Raw genomic sequence first — 20,918 nt, forward strand, 5'->3', positions numbered from 1 at the left:
GACAGACAAGCTGATACACATAAAAACAACCTAAACACCCACGATTGAATCGTAGTTTTATTTTTTACAAATAGTAGACCAATGCACTCTATTCCCCAATAAAACAGTGTCCATCCCACAGAGCTTTAATACAAACCATTTTCAACACTGACATTTTATGGACAAAGATATTTTACTTTTAGTCTAAGTTTGGATGATTAATAATGACAAACATGATTGGGAATGGAATTAATTACACCAATAAACACCACATAGACCTGGGTTTCCCCAAACTCGGTCTTGGCCCCCCAGGTGTAAAAAAACTACATCCCTACACAGCTGATTCAAATAACCAACTCACCATCAGGGGGGGGGGGGGGGGGGGTCGAAGTTTAGGTTCTAAATAAATGGGCAGTAAATCCCCCAAAATATGTTTTAAATACATACATAAACATGGAAAATCCCTACTTCTCATAAAATGACAGTGAACCAGTATGTGCAACTGCCCCTATAAATCCCAAAATAAAGTACATCCCACCAGCCCCAATAAATATACTACCAGAATACATACATGTGTCTACTGACCCAACCACTCGGGGGGGAGGGAGAAAGAAAATAAATGGGTTTGGGTGCTCTAATCATCCTCAATAAGGTAACAGTTCGATTTTAATCTGTCAACAGATTCAAGCTCATTTTATAAGGTCCCATGCATCTACCAACATAACACTTTAATTAACTTAACTACAATTATATGGGATCATACAGTATGTAGTAGATTTTGGATTGATTACATTAATTAATGTTGAGGGCTACAGGAAATGTCATGAGCCAGATATGGCCCCGGCCGCTACTTGAGTATCTACCTTATACATGTCTGTTCACCTAACTACAGTATAGACAAGCTCTTGTATGTTGAGAACATTTCAACATGTCAATTTGAGATTTCACAAAAAATGATACCTTCCTTCCTTCATGCACTTTGTTTGACCAAAATAAGATATAAAGCTTATATTCCCGTCAATAAATGTCATCAGATAAATCGATCTTTTAAAACTACCAAAAATATCTACATCTGATAGAATAGATTCTTTCTCTGTTTTCCTCTGTTCTTCACTCCTGGGGGCGGGTCAGATCTTGACTGTGTGGGCGTGTTTCTTGCACAGGGCCTTGTCCTTTTTAGAGAAGAAGGCTTGGCCCTCCAAACTGGTGCTGCAGACCTAGGGAATGACAGACAGACAGTACAGTAATATCATTGCTACAATCTTTCTATTCTCTATATTTCACATCTCTCACCATGACGCCATCACTCGCTCCATGCAGGCCTGACTTACTGCACATACGAAGCAGGTATCATGCCAGGTGTATCCCAACGCCTCCAGAAACTTGTCTCCTGCCTCGATGGGGAAGTCACAACCATGGCAACTGGTACCAAAGAGTTGGTAATAATCTGGGTGGAAGAGAGTCAGTCAAATGTTACTTTCATGATTTGATTCATTTCAAAGTCGTGTTCATTTCGAAACACCTTGCTTGCTGTGACCTCACCTCTTTCACAGTATGGCAGCCCGTCCTCCATGTGGAAGGTGTTGTTTCTGATTGGCTGCTGGCAGGATGCACACAGGAAGCAGTACACATGCCAGGTCTGCTTCAGGGCATTGATGACTTCCTGTAAAAAAAAATACAGTAATATAATTCCCTATAATGTCATAATGTCCTCATTTGATTGCAATATGTGTCCGTGGAATTGGAGAGGAAGACGATTGAGCAAGGTGGACAAGCCGAGATACTATACTGTCTTCTGAAGTATGTCACTCACCCACAGGACCTTCTGCTGGCAGCTGGTGCAGGTAGGGGCAAGATACTATACTGTCTCCTGAAGTATGTCACTCACCCCCAGGACCTTCTGCTGGCAGCTGGTGCAGGTAGGGGCAAGATACTATACTGTCTCCTGAAGTATGTCACTCACCCCCAGGACCTTCTGCTTGCAGCTGGTGCAGGTAGGGGCAAAGATACTATACTGTCTCCTGAAGTATGTCACTCACCCCCAGGACCTTCTGCTTGCAGCTGGTGCAGGTAGGGGCAAAGATACTATACTGTCTCCTGAAGTATGTCACTCACCCCCAGGACCTTCTGCTTGCAGCTGGTGCAGGTAGGGGCAAAGATACTATACTGTCTCCTGAAGTATGTCACTCACCCCCAGGACCTTCTGCTTGCAGCTGGTGCAGGTAGGGGCAAAGATACTATACTGTCTCCTGAAGTATGTCACTCACCCCCAGGACCTTCTGCTGGCAGCTGGTGCAGGTAGGAGCAAAGATACTATACTGTCTCCTGAAGTATGTCACTCACCCCCAGGACCTTCTGCTTGCAGCTGGTGCAGGTAGGGGCAAAGATACTATACTGTCTCCTGAAGTATGTCACTCACCCCCAGGACCTTCTGCTTGCAGCTAGTGCAGGTAGGGGCAAAGATACTATACTGTCTCCTGAAGTATGTCACTCACCCCCAGGACCTTCTGCTTGCAGCTGGTGCAGGTAGGGGCAAAGATACTATACTGTCTCCTGAAGTATGTCACTCACCCCCAGGACCTTCTGCTTGCAGCTAGTGCAGGTAGGGGCAAAGATACTATACTGTCTCCTGAAGTATGTCACTCACCCCCAGGACCTTCTGCTTGCAGCTGGTGCAGGTAGGGGCAAAGATACTATACTGTCTCCTGAAGTATGTCACTCACCCCCAGGACCTTCTGCTTGCAGCTAGTGCAGGTAGGGGCAAAGATACTATACTGTCTCCTGAAGTATGTCACTCACCCCCAGGACCTTCTGCTTGCAGCTAGTGCAGGTAGGGGCAAAGAACTCTTCATAGCAGTGAGCACAGTACACTGTTCCCCTCTCCTCCACGAAGCCCGACTCCACCAGAGACGTGTGGCAGTGGGAACAGTTAAACTCCTCAGGGTGCCACGACATGCCCATGGCCACCAGGAACGGACCTCTGTGGATAACAGGAAGTGGGCAGAGGTCAGGATAAAATGTACTTTAAATTCAATATGTCAGACACATATGAGAGGGACTAAACTAATCAGAAGTGAACCCACAGGATTACGCTGCGTCCAAATTTCCCCTACAGACAGTTATGTACCTGATGACCTTGTCACAGTGGCCACACATGGGTGTGCGTGTTCCTGCTGCGATGTGTTCGGCCCGCTGCACCAGGGAGTCCTGGTCCTTGGGGTGCGCCTGGGGAGCAGGGCGGTCAGGACCTTTGGGTACCGGTGCAGTGTTGCTGACCCGGCCAAAAGAGGGCGCCGCTCCACCCTTAGGGAAACCTAAAGCAACAGAAAATACAGCATGGGTCAGTTGTTTCATTCACACCACATAAACAAATCACATCCATCTGAGCTATAGAAAACCATTCACACCACATAAACAAAATCACATCCATCTGAGCTATAGAAAACCATTCACACCACATAAACAAATCACATCCATCTGAGCTATAGAAAACCATTCACACCACATAAACAAAATCACATCCATCTGAGCTATAGAAAACCATTCACACCACATAAACAAAATCACATCCATCTGAGCTATAGAAAACCATTCACACCACATAAACAAATCACATCCATCTGAGCTATAGAAAACCATTCACACCACATAAACAAATCACATCCATCTGAGCTATAGAAAACCATTCACACCACATAAACAAATCACATCCATCTGAGCTATAGAAAACCATTCACAAACTTTTGCGCCATGTGATCAGAACACTCACAGCAGACAAACATCCTCATCATTCAATGATCGACGAGATTTGTGGCTGTATTTCCACAGCTGTGTCCATTGCTAGCTAACCCTAAAGAAACGTTAGCTCAGGTGTGGGTGGGCAGGTGTGATCAGGTATGCATGAGTATGCTGCATGCTGACAGAATGTATCACATCTAGCTGTGACCTCCCGGTCTTATGCATGGGCCAGCTGTGTCGGCAGATCCACTCCACCCAAACAAAGGATACGTTTTCTTCAACCACGGGGGGGAAATATATATTCCCAGAGCCAAAGGAGACACCTGGCAAAATAATCCCCACCCCACCCCTCGAAGAGGAGAGGATATCCATGTGAAAGACAGGGAGAGAGCGAGAGAAAGAGGAAGGAGGGAGAACAGCATAAACTGTACGCGAGACTATCACTGTGTGTTGGCACTATGCTCGAAGTAACTACTGAAGAGGCTTTGGGCAGGCTGCACGGTCGGGAACACTGGAGATCTGTATCTCCGTTCCACTTGAACCACAGCAGGGCTGCCAAACCCCGGGTTCAGGCCCATCAAACCACGACTTCAACCACGTCTGGTTAAGTGGGTCTTTTAAACGTCCTGTTGAGACGACGTCTGAAGACAGCAGTGGCTAGCCCAGTTCAAGGGCTTAGGGAACATGTTCTTGGATGGCACAGTGACAGGGGGGCATGGTGAGAGGGGAGAGGGACGTAGGCTGGATATAGAGGAGTCATGGCCACACATCTCTGTCTGATAAACATCTGGGAGATGTATCCGCTCTGGAATCTATGCTGGCTGGATTTTACACAGATGGCTCTGACACAACACCCCCTCCCCCCTCCTATCTAGCACACGCACACAAACAACAACACAAATCATGTCCTGCCTGCTGCTATGAAAATCGCCATGAAAAACATTACATGTTTTTCACACTCAATAATGTGTTAGCACTAGCAGGGGGAATGGTAGAGTCATGCATAATACAGCATACATCTGGCCTGGTTGCACACGGTCAGTATGAGGTATATGTTTGTGAACACAAGGTCAAGTAAGCGTTAATCTGATACATACTGTATCTAACAGAGAGGTGCCTGTGGTCTCGTATACACCCCCTTTCAACAGCTCTCACTTAAGAGGTCCCCGCGGGGAGGCAGTAGGTAAGCAAGCACAGGACCTCTAGCTTCACACAGTTCTGTTTAGGCCGTGTATATACACACACACACATATATACATATATATATATATATATATATATATATATATATATCATACTGCAGTCTTAGTCATCTTAGTAATGACTCCCCAACTCAAGGACCTTCGGCAAATATTTACTCCAAGGCAGCTACAGTTCTCACATACACTGAATCTCCTGTTTAAAAGAGCAGAACATCTCATATATAATTCTCAATTTCACAATCTATTTAACTCCGGAATCTTGGAAAAAAAGAGGCAATAATTTGAGCTCATTAGCTGAATACCGCACTTTTTATAGAGCTCGTAATGTTCTAGAGCTGTTTGTTCCAGGAGCATTACAATGAAGAGCCGTGTGTAACAGAGGCATTATGTTGCTCTAATCAAAGCACTGATTAATAGTCAGGTTTTACAGTAACTGCAGGCGTCTGCCCCCTGTAGGTCAAGATTAACTACTACAGATGATGTCACCTTGAGATATTGACACTACGGTTGCCTGTCTGAGTCAATGCAAAATGCCAAGGGGTTAATGAAGACACTTCATGCTATACAAGCGTTTATCAGCATTCTTCTCCTAAAAATATATTTGTGTAAAGGGTAGAGCTCTCATAACTTCCATAAATAAAATGCATGATTTGCATTTCTGTTCATAAATCAAATCAAAATGTATTTATATAGCCCTTCGTACATCAGCTGATATCTCAAAGTGCTGTACAGAAACCCAGCCTAAAACCCCAAACGGCAAGCAATGCAGGTGTTGAAGCACGTTGGCTAGGAAAAACTCCCTAGAAAGGCCAAAACCTCGGAAGAAACCTAGAGAGGAACCAGGCTATGAGGGGTGGCCAGTCCTCTTCTGGCTGTGCCGGGTGGAGATTATAACAGAACAAGGCTGCAGTAAACCTAAGCTTGTAGTATAGATCTAGTCTTTTCTTAACAGCAGGACACACTCAATAGCAGAAGCATGAACAAGATGTGAGTGAAACTAACCACAGAATGGTCTGGAGCGAAAGGAAGACAGTAGGGGTTAGTGTCAGAGTGTGTAAGATTACCTGCTGAACCTCCAGCCGGCCAGGAGGGTTTGACCTGGGAAGAGGGGGTCTTGAAGGTGGGTGGGGGGACACCGTTCCTGGGGGCTCCTGGGACTTTGGTCATGGTCTTCACTGATGTGACGTGAGCACTGGGCAGGGCATCCTCAACAACTTCTCTGGAGAACAGAAAGGTCATTGTTTCACTGAAACATACTGGCACCCACAAACACAACCGCATGCACACACACACACACAAATACAGACACAGACAAAACACACGATCATAGAGAAATGTTTTCACTTTATAGTATTTGGCTCATAATAAACCCAGTAGCGTTGAAGTTCTTAACGTCTGGTGTTGTTTACTCATGACTATCCACATCGCCAGGCTGTGCAAACTGATGCCTGTCCGTCTCTCCCTCAGGCCCTGTTTGTTATGGCAACCTCGGCCATGGTTACAGTACAGTAGGCCTCCATCCACCTCTCAGCTGTTAGAACGGGATTCCATCACAACACGCCTCCCTAAAAACTATAGACTTCACCATCTTCTGCTATAGCTGAACTCACGCCCACATCGTGCACTCTCTCCACACCTAACCCTAATATAAAGCCTGTGGTTCTCCTCCTGTTCAAGAACATGTTTAAGGTGAAATTATGTGCAGACCACACGGAAAAATAGCTAAATAGTTGTTGGAAATACAAGTGCATCGGAAGGGCTGTTTTGAAGACATAAAACCAGGCTAATTATGAATAGGCACGATTGAGTCATATCCAGCAGAGGCACTAACCAGGCACAATCAATTAGCAGGAAGTTCAGTGACACACTCAACCAATCAGGCCAATTATGGGGAGAGTTGATTGGATTAAAAGCTGTGTCTGATGAAAACCATGGCCAGATTGATCCAATAAGGATAGATGATACAGCCCAGTGTCCAGATGGCACAGCAATAAGTAAACAGGAAAACAATTAGTGTTGGCACCGTCTCGCTCTTTCTCCCTCTCCTCCTCTCTTTCTCTCCATCCTCTCTGTGAAATGTTGTACGCAGTGGAGCTGCTCATAAGTGGCCTGCTGCCTATTTTGCTGTTCTTTCTGTCTCTGCAATGTTGTCATCGATGACATTGACATATTGATGGTTCTATAAATAATGCTGGTCTTTAGTGCTTGAGCCATGATGGTTAGGTCTGTGCTAGTGCTCAGCGTATCAAGGAATCATCCCAGCTGTTTACAAAAGAAAGCTGGTTAAAGTCCCAGGTGAGAAGCACTTGCCCTTAGGAAAAGACTATCTTCAGGTCATATGCAGTTCTACACTACACTGTATTTAAAATGTGCCTTGACAACACTGCCCTCTACTGGTGATACATACAAAGTGCTATTAGCTCAAGCAGAGAACTCACTGTACTGCATTTAATCTTTATTTAACTAAGCAAGTCGGTTAAGAACAAATTCTTATTTGCCCCGTTTAAACCCAGACGACGCTGGGATAACTGTGTGCCACCCTATGGGACTCCCAATCACAGCTGGATGTGATACAGTCTGGATTCAAACCAGGGACTCTAGTGACCCCTCTTGCACTGAGATACAGTGCCTTAGACCGCTGCGCCACTCGGGAGCCCAATGTATGTGTGGAGCTAAGCTATTAAGGAGCTTTCCTGTATGTCCTTTGTTTAAACTACTCGTGAGCCATTTGGGTATGTACGCCGCATTAGCCTATTAGCTGTGTAGATAAAGTGTTAAGATACTGTACTTCCCAGGAGAATCGGAAGAAGAAGAGGGAAGTGGACAGGAAATAAAGGATATATCTTTATTTAGATGCAAGCAGCAACAATCTTCAAGCATTTCTTTGGTTAGATGCAAGCAGCAACAATCTTCAAGCATATCTTTGGTTAGTGAAGGAAATGAAACAACATATAGATAACACACAAAAGGTAGTCATGTAAGAAGGAAAGGTAGAGAATTAAGTTGGAGACAGTGATGTCAGAGAAGGAGAAACTTAAATGAAAATCGACAAACTCAGTCAAACCTATTCTACGTCGATAAATCAAACTCAAAGTATATTACAGACACATACGGTCCACAAAGAGGATCCAGGTAACTGACAAAATAATGGAAACACGAGTGAATGAGGGACACAAAGTATATTGAAAGCAGGTTCTTCCACACAGGTGTGGTTCCTGAGTTAATTAAGCAATTAACATCCCATCATGCTTAGGGACATAAATAAAAATGCTGGGCAGGCCATTGTTTTGGCTACCATGGCTGTGCCCCCCATAGGATGACAATGCCCCCATCCACAGGGCGTGAGTGGGTACTGAATGGTTTGATGAGCGGTAGGGCTGGGCGGTGTACTGTATTTTACTATATACTGATATTGATGCACGGACCGGTTTGGGTTTTTACTTTACATTCTATAACATTATTTTAATCTTTGGTTTGTTAAATGTGATGTGCCGTGTGTAACATCCATTTTTATAGTTCACACTGCTACTAGTCATCCCTCTCAGCTCTCTTCATGCCACTTTCCACAGACTTAACCTCATTCTATTTCCATCATTCCAACAGTTCACCTACGTGTTTTGATCTAAATCACAAGTCAAATTGCAATTGCAAACATTTGGCAAAAACTAATCTGTGATAATTACACTGCCAGATGGTGAAACGTGATTCATCACTCCAGAGAACGCGTTTTCACTGCTCCAGAGTCCAATGACGGCGAGGTTTACACCATGCCAGCCGACGCTTGGCATTGCACATGGTGATCTAAGGCTTGTGTGCGGATGCTCGGCCAGGGAAACCCATTTCATGAAGCTCCCAACGAACAGTTCTTGTGCCGACGTTGCTTCCAGAGGCGGTTAGGAACTCGGTAGTGAGTGTGTCACCCGACGACAAACAATTTATACTCGCTACGTGCTTCAGCACTCGGTGGTCCAGTTCTGTGAGCTTGTGTGGCCTACTACTTCACGGCTGAGCCATTGTTGCTCCTAGACGTTTCCACTTCACAATAACAGCACTTACAGTTGACCGGGGCAGCTCTAGCTGGGCAGAAATTTGACAAACCGACTTGTTGGAAAGGTGGCATCCTATGACAGTGCCACATTGAAAGTCACTGAGCTCTTCAGTAAGGCCATTCTACTACCAATGTTTGTCTATGGGCATTGCATGGCTGTTGGGTCGATTTTATGCAACGGGTGTGACTGAAATAGCCAAATCCACAAATTCGAAGGGGTGTCCACATACCTTTGCATATATAGTGTAAGTAGTAAAATAAGGCAAGGTAACTTAAGGGAGTCTCTCACACACCTAAATAATGCACTAACTAATACCTGTAACCATACAAGTGTCCGTGATAACGGTAGGTATAATGTGAAATATAATGGACTCCACTGCACATACAGGGAGACAACTACAGGCATATTGAAATAAATAGAACACAGGCAGGTAGAGGTCACAAATAGTACGCAATTATCTTAGTGAGAAACAGTCTACTGCACGTTGAGTGTGCGTGCTGAAACACCATGGTGCCAGTCTCTCAGCTTGTTGTACAGTTGTCCCACAACCTCCGGGTCCAGTTTGTTCACCCTAACACACCCAACGGCACAGGGCAGGAGGGGAGAGGGAGATAGGGAAGGAGGGAGAAAGGAGAGGACACAGGAGAGCAGACGGGAAGAAAGAAATTGTAAGAAAAAAGTAACAAGAAATGTACGGGAAAATACTGGGAAATTGAGGAAACACAGGTCAATTAAATAAAGCAGTAAGATTAGCAAAGAGGCTTGATATCTCTTGATAGGAGCGTGCTGTCTGTTAACCACATGTCTCTGAGAAGGCATGAGTGAGTGTCTCCTCCTGGCAGTCCCTTATTACCCATAGTCCCTCTTCGTTACCCACAATCCCACCGTGACATTCTAATTGTCCGGTGCTTAGGTTGGGACAGCAGCAGTGTGTGTTTACTGCAGATGAAGATGAACGGGGGGGGGAGCTTTCAGAGCGCTTTGAGGGTTTGGCCGACCCAGCCGGAGATGTTTTGGTGGGCTTCCTCTGATGTGGCTTCCTGTAATGAAGCTTGAAACTAAGCGTCTCATTGGATCAGGAAGCAATGGGCTAAACACGGAATCCCAATAATGAGAAGCTTCTGTGACGTGCAGGATGAGACGTCACCCCGACATAGTCACAGTAACAACAGCGTCACACTCACACGCCAGGAACACACAACCAGATCACATGGGAGCAGACTGACCAATCAACTACTCACTTCTTTCCAGTGCTGTTCTCCTGGGCTTGGTCTGTCAACAGAGGAGGAAAGAAACGCATGAACATCAATGCAGAGATTGTGACATGTGCCTGTAGACGTGTGTCTTGTATTAGAAAATAACTGATGGGGTGACCAGCCAATAAAAAGTTGGCCAAGGGTGCACCTCAAATATCTCTACTCCATGTGAGGGCTGGATTACTGGGCTCAATATCAGATGGCAGAGACAGTCCTGGGGGGAGCTACATCCCTCTCTCCTCACCTACAAACCACTCTCCATATCTACAGCTGTACAAACCACTCTCTAGCACCATTTGCATAATATCCGGGGCGGCAGGGTAGCCTAGTGGTTAGAGCGTTGGACTAGTAACCGGAAGGTTGCAAGTTCAAACCCCCGAGCTGACAAGGTACAAATCTGTTGTTCTGCCCCTGAACAGGCAGTAAACACACGGCTGCTGTTCCTAGACCGTCATCGAAAATAAGAATTTAACTTGCCTAGTTAAATAAAGGTAAAATAAATACAAATTGGTAACCTCAGCCTCTGTCTGGAGTAGAGGGGGACATCTAATCCACTGTTCCTTGTCAGCTTGTCCAACACACACACAGGGCTGGGGTGATGACAGAGAGATGGTTGCTGAGGCTCAGAGACAGACCTGCGCCACGCAGCACTTAATTTTTATTTAACCAGGAAGGGCTCATTTTTCAAGAGCGCCCTGGCCAAGATAGGCAGCACCAAGTCATTACAACAACAAAACAAATACAGACAGACAACATGAAAAACTACAAGTAATCTAGTAAAAACCATTGAATTCACAAGAGTATAAAACAGCTAATTAAAAGCACTGACAGGTCAGGGAATCAGCCTCAAGCCTCAGCACTGTTGTAATCTACACTACAGCCTCCTTATGTAACCTTTCCCTTAGGGGAAAAGGCCAACTAGTCACAATGATCTAGCTATAACACATATCTATTTTCTAATACCACTGTGCCAAGGTATTGGTGGTGCTGCATGTGTTCTGGCCTGGGTATGAGGGTGCCAGGGTACCCAACATGAAGTAACTAGGGTGTCATTATGCATCAGGGTATTGGGGGAAGGGGGAGGGTGCCAGGGTACCCAACATAAAGTAACTAGGGTGTCATTATGCATCAGGGTATTGGGGGAAGGGGGGGGTGCCAGGGGGTACCCACCGTTCTCTGTGCCAGTGATCTGAGCCAGGATTCTGAAGGACCTGGACTGGGAGGTGCCGGTGCGAGGATGCCAGTCCTCCGTGTCCTCAATCATACGCTTCTTACTGGCCTCGCTGAGTGGTGAGGCATGGTTCAACTCTGGTTCAACTCTGTTCCTGAGGCACACACACACACACAGAATAAGTATCCTCATCATTTATTTCCAATTACTATTAGCATTCACCATTCATAAAAATCACTTTTGATAATGACTTTATTCATCAAGTAATTACTCCGATTAATTCATTAAATTAATGAATTAATTCATCTTTTTCATACAGTAGGATAACACAAGTGCAAAACAAATCTCACACACAGGTACAGACAAAACACTCACTCCCAGTGTATACTACAGGTAGACTCAGACAAGACAAACATACACACTCTCACTACCAGTGTATACTACAGGTAGACTCAGACAAGACAAACATACACACATTCACTCCGTGAAATGGCCCCTGCTAGACTTCCCATTTACCGTACCTCCTAGTGGCAGTCTTTGGGGGGACTCTGCACACGGAAATTGAGAGGGAAGTAAGAAAAGGAAAATAGGATAATAGAAGGAGAAGAATCAGAAACTAGAAAAGACTGGGAGGAAAAACTGAATATTGTACTTCCAAGGTGCTAAAACTATTTGGTTCTAGAGTATGAGCATTGCTGCAGTACCACGGGCTATACTTAATAATGCTCTGAGGTGCACTGGCAGAAACAGCAGCTACACTAGAAATAGCAGAGCAGCAGTCAGCTACAATGACACAGATAGCTATCAATTCCAACTTACTGTAATGATCACCTCCAAAACTCCTATGAAGGTGACATGACATGATTCAGCCCACATACACGGCGTTAACTCAGACACTCATATTATAGCATGACATCATGCTTTTAGTACTAGCAGGAATATGCTTTATGGATTATTGATCAGCTGAAGAAACAGTGATCTAGTTTGGATTTTGGGGACGGAAAACTATTAAATGTAACTGTAGAATATAGTTAGAAGCAAGGGTGAAATGACCATCTCTCACCACAAGGGGGAACCACTGGGCTTCACATTACAGTGAGCTCAGGACCTGAACAGATGCATTCTTTGTATTCCTGTCCTGAATTAAATCATGTTTAGACACTCATCTCAAGGTGTCTGTATTACATTAGCTACAAATGCATTTATGCACTTGAGGCAAGTCAAGTGTGAATATATCGGAGTGTTCTGCGTGTGAGCTCTCCAGCTCGTGTTCTAGTCTATTGCGTGTGTCAGTGAGTGTATTCTAAGTGAATGGAGGTCAGGGGTCAGATTGTGACGGTACTATTCCTAGAACCACAGTGAAATAGCTGGCTGGTAATTAATAAGTGGCCTTGGGTAAACAGAGTGACACGGTGGCAGACGGACAGACGGAGGAGGACAGATGCAGGGACAGGGTTCAGTAGCCCCGCTGAGTGGTGACAGGTCAGCCTACAGGGCACTGAGTTTCTGTCTGGGGATGGGTCTGGTGGGGATGCAGCATAAAAATGGCACCCTATGCCCTTTAAAGTGCCTATAGAGCTCTGGTCAAAAGCAGTGCACTATAAACGGAACAGCATTTCAATGCACAAGGGTGTAAATACACTACTTTTCCAAGTGAACCGGGCCAGGATGCCATGGCACATAGAGCATGAATGAACAGAATGAACTGGATCACAAGGCTTATTACGGCTTATGGCTGTGGGTTATTTACAGGGTGGCGTTGTGCTCTGAGATGAGGGTGTAATACAGTAAGTACAGTATGAGTGAGGTTTGAGGGTTATGGCAGAAAGGAGCCAGCATGCCTACTGTACTATTCAGGTGCGGCAGTAAAGCACTGATAATCGCATCATCCCACAGTTACAGAGCTAGCAGACAGTGTGTCACTGCTACTGTTAGAACACTAACTTGGTCTCTTCCTCCTCGTCCTCCTGAGGAAAGAACAAATGAAGAAGAAGAGGATGAAGCAAAGTAAAGGAGCAGGAAAAGAGAAAGAGCATTGATCCAACTGGGTCCTAAAAACACATGGCCCATTCTGAGACGAGGTGCAAGCAGACACCCAGAGAAACACACACAGGATCCAGCTGAACACGCATGCTGCTACTATACCTGGAACCTGTAGACAGAAAACATCTGTACACGCATTAAAAAAGGAACCTAATAGGGTTATTCGGCTGTCCCCATAGGGGAACCCTTTTGAAGATCCTTTCCACAGAGGGTTCTCCCTGCAACCAAAAAGGGTTCTCCCTGCAACCAAAAAGGGTTCTCCTATGGGGACAGCCAAAGAAACCTTTTGGAACCCTTTTTATCTAACGGCAGGGTAAAAAGCATGCACAGCAGTACTGTTAATGGCCAATTTATTAAGATTTGTATGTAAGGGATAATCAATGAGGGGGCTATACGTTCTCTGGAAAATAATGACGTGGAAGGGGTTCCACGACGCGCTACCTTCCACAGCGGTGCATTATTTTCCAGAGAACGTATAGAGCCCCGTGTTGATTACCCCTTTTATACCATGACTAGAATTTAACACATTTACCACTAGAAATGTGTAACCAAACAGACTTTCTAGTTTAGCTAACCAAACCATCAGTCCCAGCCTGCTATCATGAAAATGTAATTCAACAATGCCAATAATGTTTTCAATTCAACTTTTGCTTTCAATAGCAAATCAAACACAGAACATGTAGCCATTGAATTCTATCGTGCAAATATACTGTGCGTTATAGGGAAATAATGCATGCTCCAGAATGCCCTTCAAGCCAATCAGAAGCAGACAGAGTAGTCCAGGGGGTTTAGACAGGAGGAAGGTGGAATAATAACTCCAGAGACCGTAAGTAGAGTATGCAGTAAAGACTGAGATGACAACCAAAGTGCCTACAGGTATGTGGCATGAAGTCTCTACTATATTCAGCTGTGAAACATAACTAATTACATTTGCATCAGTGGACTACATTGGTAGACTAGTCAAAAAACACGTGTTTTTACTATTCTGAGGTTTATAAATACATCTGGCCTGAGAACCATCCCAGTAGAGCTTCTACAGGGCCAACGCTTCCAGAATACCAGGCTTGTAGAAACAAGCGTCTGAGTCGACAGACAACAACATGTCAGGCAGACTCCGAGGCGGAATACTGGGTGTTTGGCAAGGCTATTCACTTTGCTATCAATTAGAGGGAGGCGGGCTGGGCTGGGTGGTAGCAGGAGTGAGTTTAACATGTCGTCGTTCTGCTGCTGCCTTCGTCTTCTGTTTCCAGTTCCCTTTAACATGAGACAATATGTGCTGCTGCACTCGGAGCTCGCCAGCTTGCAGTCCTTTTATTTTATTTTATTTCACCTTTATTTAACCAGGTAGGCTAGTTGAGAACAAGTTCTCATTTGCAACTGCGACCTGGCCAAGATAAAGCATAGCAGTGTGAGCATACAACAAAGAGTTACACATGGAGTAAACAATTAACAAGTCAATAACACAGTAGAAAACAAAGGGGGGGTCTATATACAATGTGTGCAAAAGGCATGAGGAGGTAGGCAAATAATTACAATTTTGCAGATTAACACTGGAGTGATAAAAGATCAGATGGTCATGTACAGGTAGAGATATTGGTGTGCAGAAGAGCAGAAAAGTAAATAAATAAAAACAGTATGGGGATGAGGTAACGCCGTAACTAAGTTAGCTCTGGTTTGTTCAGCCATTCCTATGGAGAAACATAGTTTTGTTCTATGAGATAATAGAATGACCTTTATGAATTATGAAGCCTTTTTTTTATGACAAAGGCTTCAAAAAGTGATGAGCAAGGCACTTAACCCCTCAATTGCTCCTATAAGTCACTCTGGATAAGAGCATCTGCTAAATGAGAACAATATAGACTAAATAAATGTAGACTATGTAGGAGAAACGGATGAAAGATTTAGTACAAAGTATGTCCTCTCTCAGGTAGTCTGTTATTGTATGGTTGGTTAACTGAAAATGGACACCAGCTACTTGTGGCCCTCAAACAACATCATCTAGACAGGTAGTGGACTGAACCACAAGTATCTGTTGACCTGGCAACAATACACATGATTTATGGGAAGTGAGAGCGAAACATGTTCATTTCCCATTACAGCCATCTTGCTGCTGCACTACACCAGTCTAAGTGGTCACATCTAGAATAGCCATGTTGTTCTTTTGAGCTACAAAAATACAATGTGGTGCAGGGTAAAGACTTCAAGTGAACTTACTGTACAAACCACCTACCTACCCACCGTTGAGCCTCTTGGAAAGGCAAAGGAAGCAGAAGCAAGAGTTGTTCAAAAGAAAGAAAGTAACAGGAGAAAAGAGGCGAAAGGAGAGGAGAAGAGGAGAAAGGAGAGGAGACGAGGAGAAAGGAGAGGAGACGAGGAGAAAGGAGAGGAGACGAGGAGAAAGGAGAGGAGACGAGGAGAAAGGAGAGGAGACGAGGTGAGGGGTGGGGTTTGAGGTTAGGGCTACTCACCCGTTGAACTGGTCTTTGATCTGGTCGACTACTACACCCTGGGCTTCCAACAGGCCCCGCCTCTGTCCTATGGCCACCTCACAGGCGTTGGCGTTGGAGTACAGGTTGATGGGCGTGTTATAGCAAGATGACTGCGGAGCACCAGGATTGGGGGGGGGAGCTGTCACTCTGGCCGGGGAGGAAGAGGAGGACGAGGAGGGGGTGGTGAAGGGGGAACGGCCAGAGCTGGGTCTGGTGGGTGGGGCTGAGCTGGGTTGGGCTGCGATGGGTGGGGCTGGAGAGCGGGAGTGGCTGCCTAGTGGGAAGGGAGGCTGGGGCTGCTGGGAGGAGGGGGCAGCGGGGGTGAAAGCAGACGATGCAGAAGGGATTGAGGCCACTTTTGGGGCAGTCAGGGAGGAAGTGACCACACCCACACTGCTGCCCCCACCAAAGGGGCGGGCCGTCTTATTGTAGGCAGCACTGGGCTGGGGGGAGGGGCTGGTGAATGTGGATGGCGGGGCTGGGTAGGTGATTGGCACAGGCTTAATGATCTCCAGCGGTTCGTTCTAAAAGGGGGTGGGGGGGACACACACACATGCACAACACTCACACACTGCACATCACACAGCAAACTCATGCAGGAGCCATGCTCCCCAGAACATTGGTATGCACCTCAGTGCTATCCATGAGGGTGGCACCTTCACAAGCTTTGCATAATGTCCATAACAGCCAACCAAAATGTGGTGTAACGTCATCTCAGAAGGGTACAGTGAGCATGCGCAAACATATTGATGAACTCCTGAGCACATATGACTTAACAAATGATCCTGGTAAGTGTCGATACGCCCACTAAAAAGTAATACTCGTGATTAAAATCCTTTCATCTTAACTAATGAATTTGACTTGAAGTGATTCACTGGAGTGTTCTTACCTTTGGTGCATCCGCCTTGGGAACACTGGAAGCTCTGTGAAGACAGAAAACATCATGAGAAAGAAGAACAGATGTGCAGTTATCTGTACACTCTTAGAAGAAAAGGAACCTAATAGGGTTCTTCGGCTGTCCAGGAAGAACCCATTTGGGTCCAGGTAGAACCCTTTCCACGGAGGGTTGTACCTGGAACCAAGAAGGGTTCTCCTATGGGGACAGCCAAAGAAACCTTTTGGAACCCTTTTTATCTAACGGTAAGGTAAAAAGCATGCATAGCGGTACTGTTAATGGCCAATTTATTAAGATTTGTATGTAAGGGATAATCAATGAGGGGCTATACGTTCTCCGGAAAATAATGACGTGGAAGGGGTTCCACGACGCGCTACCTTCCACAGAGGTGCATCATTTTCCAGAGAACGTATAGAGCCCCGAGTTGATTAACCCTTTTATACCATGACTAGAATTTAAAACACATTTGCCTCTAGAAATGTGTTAATTTGCCGGAAGAAATGTGTTCAACATCCACTGCAGTAGCCAGTAAGTTTACTAGAGAGCTGCGGTAGTTACCGTGGTAACCAAACAAACAGACGTGCTCGTTTAGCTAACCAAACCATCAGTCCTAGCGAAAATCGAATTCAACAATGCCAATAATGTTTTCAATTTGACTTTTGTTTTGAATTACACCGTGCAAATATAATATACTTCAAGCCCATCAGAAGCGAGTATTCAACAATGCCATGGTATAAATCTATTTATAAACCCCGTGCCTTATTGCTTCAGTAAAAACACGAGTTATTGTATAATGAACCACCAGAGTCTCCCTGACAACCATATGTCACAACAACTCAACTCCCAGGTAAGACTGGGACCGATAAATCAATACACCGTTTGTCAGACTTAGAGAGAGGGATAAATGGATGGAGAGCGAGCGAGCGGTAGACAGAGAGAGGGGTGAGGCAGGGAGAACGGGAGAGAAAACAGGTGGTGATGAGTAAAGGAAAACTCAGGGGGGAGAAAACCACGCCAGAGAAAAACCTGTAAATAGAGCCAATATAAAGATTACACACAAACTATCAAAGACTGCTGCTGGCTCCCTTACAGGCCTGTCTCTATTTGGCCCCTAGCTCAATGCCACAGAGTCAGCCAGCCATAGAGCAACATGGAGGTAGAGACATGTGGGAAAACATATTATGCTCGATTACTCTGGTATGTTTCCCTAACTTCGGCTAGATTTTACCGTGGATCCTAATTTCACTCAATCATCCACTCATGCTCGCTTGGATTTCAAAGTGGGGTCAGCGAGCTCTGGAATATCAATATGACTGCACCTCCTGAGATATAATTGACTGAGATTCGTTTTTCAAATGAGGCCAGATAAGAGCCTCTTTACATCAGCCCCACAATGCATGTGTTAGCTAGATACCGAGCACTACAAGCCCACTTAATATGAGACAGTCAGGTCTGGGACCTGCTGTATGGATGGAGTGTGTGTGTGTGTGTGTATATATATATATGACGCAGTAATATTACTGCTTCAGAGCTTCGAACTGTACATTCCGCTGTGTTAAAGAATACAGTGTTTTAGGGGAAGGAGTAGTCTGTATACTATCCTCTGGGCCACAAAGTAATGTTTTGAACATATGGCCAAATCCTCAGCTGTTCAGTCATAAAAATAGACAATGGACGCAGTAGTTGGAGCTTGACGTATTGGAAACAACCCAGGATCCCCACATGCCAGTATTTTCAGAGTCCTCTGTCTGTATCCTGTCAGTACGCCTCACAGAGAGCCACCCCACCACACTAAAGCTTCTGGCTTGTCCTGCACTTGGGATCAATGGAAAAAACAAACAAAAACTGCCCAAAGCTATCCTCCATTTGGTGGCCACCACAGACAGAGCAGCAGCCCAAGGCACAACAAGCACTATGTAGATCTCCCCTCAGTGTGCGAGTCTCTACCTCTGTGTACAGGGCTACACGCGGGAACGGTGTAGAAGACCTCAGATTTATACTCATGATCAAACCAGCTGCAGGTACTTTAATCGCCTCAGGAAGAGGAGGGTGGTCCTGTTGTCCATACTGCTGCAAACAAACACTATTCAGAGGAAGTGGTTACCAGGATGTGAACCATCAACTCTCGACCCACAAGGATAGTATATTCTGTATATTCCTTCCCGATTCTTTCACTCTCTGAGGAGCAGAGACAGTCGCAAACGCCAAAGAACGTAGCCTAATGAAGGAAACGACTAAATGCACATCAAGTACACACAGCACCATTCCAAGAAAACGCACTCTCCCTCCTCCCCCTCCAGCTCTTCATCCATGGCGTGAGCTATTCATGACCTCCGTCTGCTGGACACAGTCTAGATTCCTTCTGGTTCGTGTTCTCTCATTAATGAATGCAATTCTGAATAAAGTTCCTGCCCCAGCCTATCATCTGGCTTCATAAACAACGGTGCGCTGAGCCTCTGTCTTTGACAGCCTCCGGGGCCCAGACAATGTGTCCCTTTTCCCCATAAAGACAGTGACTCAGCAAGACAGAATAGTCTCTTCCAGAACATGGGGCATGTTCTGTTCTCTGGCATTCTGTCTGTCACATTGTGCCATTTTTAGGAAGAGTTGAGGACAGTCTCACAGTTCCTTTCTCTAACAGAAGCTGACCGACTAATGGCTCTCTCACTGGGTGGTTATCGAGGCCCACCCTGCCACACGTTGATGGAATTCATATTTTGAAAAGTACTGTACTGTGCGGGTGCATATTTTCCAATGCATTCTCCAATGTACTTGTACTATTGTATACACTTCAGGAACGCAGCGCACTCACAAAGGCCCAGGCAACCAGTCCAGTAAAGGGTGGGGATTGGGCTAAATCCAAACAACCTGTGCCATTTCAAACAAGATGCACGGTGTTATGGAGTCTGTCTGCCATCATTGGGTCTGGGGGAGGCCCCATCCTCCGTTCTCTGTTCCCAGAGCTGACTGAACAAACACAGGCTAGGGTGGTCCTGTGAACATCTGCTCAGCCCTCTCCCCTCGGTCCTCTCTCTCTAGCCAGATCGCGTGCTGTGCTGTTCAGACTGATGGACAGTGTGCGTGTGTCATTTGACAGCTGTGTGCGGGAGAAAAGGGGGAAAACGGAGTAGCAGGGCAGTGTAGTCTGGTCTGGGGGTAGGCCCGGGGGACACTGACTGGTTCAAACTGAACCATCCAGCTGTTGTCCTGGACCTCAATTGATTCATCATGCACATACAGATGTAGGATCTTAATTTGAACCCGTTTGCTACAGCAGGAAAATAATCCTGCCGGGTTCAGGAAATGTGACCTCTAAACCTCAAATACACTACACGCTTTAAATGTCCTGCATTGTTCTTCATTCAACAGGGTTATCAACTGAAGATCCTAACCTATAAGTCATCTCAGTATATATGAGCCAGCTAGACAGATTGATGATATATGTAATCCAATTAAGTCAGATGACAGATGATATGGATCAAGAAGTCACGCATTTCTGATTGATGGGGATCCTTCCCAGAAAATACAAAAGTCTGTATACCAAATCAAATCCTCGAGGGCTATCCTTTGAATGGCGTGTACCGTAGGCCTCAAAAGTCAATAGCTAACTGAGAAAAACAACAATTGAATCTTAAACAAATTCCTGTTAAATTCAAGGTGTATGATCCAATTTTGTCTGCGGATATTGCACATAACCACAATATAAATTCTGTCCTGTATATTGTCCATAGGGATGACTTCCCCCCTGCTGAGAGGAGCATGGTTATAGTCAGACAGAGGAGGCCTTCAGTTGTCCCCTTCCTGCTCACAGAGAGAGCCTTCTTCAGCCTGCCTGCATCCCTGTTCCACTCACTTGAACAAGGTCAAGGTCACATTAGCATGGTTATAATGGTGGGATTTAGATAACGTGTCCTTTAGATTCTACTGAAGCGAATGTAGTTTAGTATGGTGCTCTATTCTTTGCAGGCTAAGTATGAGAGAGATGGGGAGAGGGAGGTATGTGAATAAATAGGCTGGTAGGAAACTGAAACACAAAAACACACTATTGCAGAATAAGGAGTCTGGAAGAATGGGCCTGAGGGCAAAGTAGAGACAT

The 20,918-nt window shown here is 45.3% G+C and overlaps 1 protein-coding gene across 4 annotated transcripts in view; it reads right to left on the reverse strand.

Moving 5' to 3' along the window:
• Nucleotides 1-39: 39 nt before the first annotated feature.
• The window catches only part of pdlim5b (PDZ and LIM domain 5b), a 74,609-nt gene continuing 53,730 nt past the window's right edge, over nt 40-20,918 (reverse strand). The window contains exons 4-14 of one of the 4 annotated variants that reach the window (XM_031802514.1): nt 16,817-16,850; nt 13,340-13,362; nt 11,917-11,943; nt 11,395-11,549; nt 10,210-10,240; nt 5,984-6,138; nt 3,107-3,293; nt 2,779-2,959; nt 1,522-1,642; nt 1,311-1,426; nt 40-1,196 (exon numbers count right to left, since the gene is read on the reverse strand). In XM_031802514.1, the coding sequence (XP_031658374.1) occupies nt 1,107-1,196; nt 1,311-1,426; nt 1,522-1,642; nt 2,779-2,959; nt 3,107-3,293; nt 5,984-6,138; nt 10,210-10,240; nt 11,395-11,549; nt 11,917-11,943; nt 13,340-13,362; nt 16,817-16,850 (1,120 nt within the window). In that variant the 3' untranslated portion in view covers nt 40-1,106. Of the gene's footprint in view, nt 1,197-1,310; nt 1,427-1,521; nt 1,643-2,778; nt 2,960-3,106; nt 3,294-5,983; nt 6,139-10,209; nt 10,241-11,394; nt 11,550-11,916; nt 11,944-13,339; nt 13,363-15,906; nt 16,452-16,816; nt 16,851-20,918 lie in introns of all 4 variants that reach the window. The other 3 variants (XM_031802512.1, XM_031802515.1, XM_031802513.1) reach the window with 3 other exon arrangements.

The sequence above is a fragment of the Oncorhynchus kisutch genome, linkage group LG23, assembly GCF_002021735.2.
Source record: "Oncorhynchus kisutch isolate 150728-3 linkage group LG23, Okis_V2, whole genome shotgun sequence".
Lineage (NCBI taxonomy): Eukaryota > Metazoa > Chordata > Actinopteri > Salmoniformes > Salmonidae > Oncorhynchus > Oncorhynchus kisutch.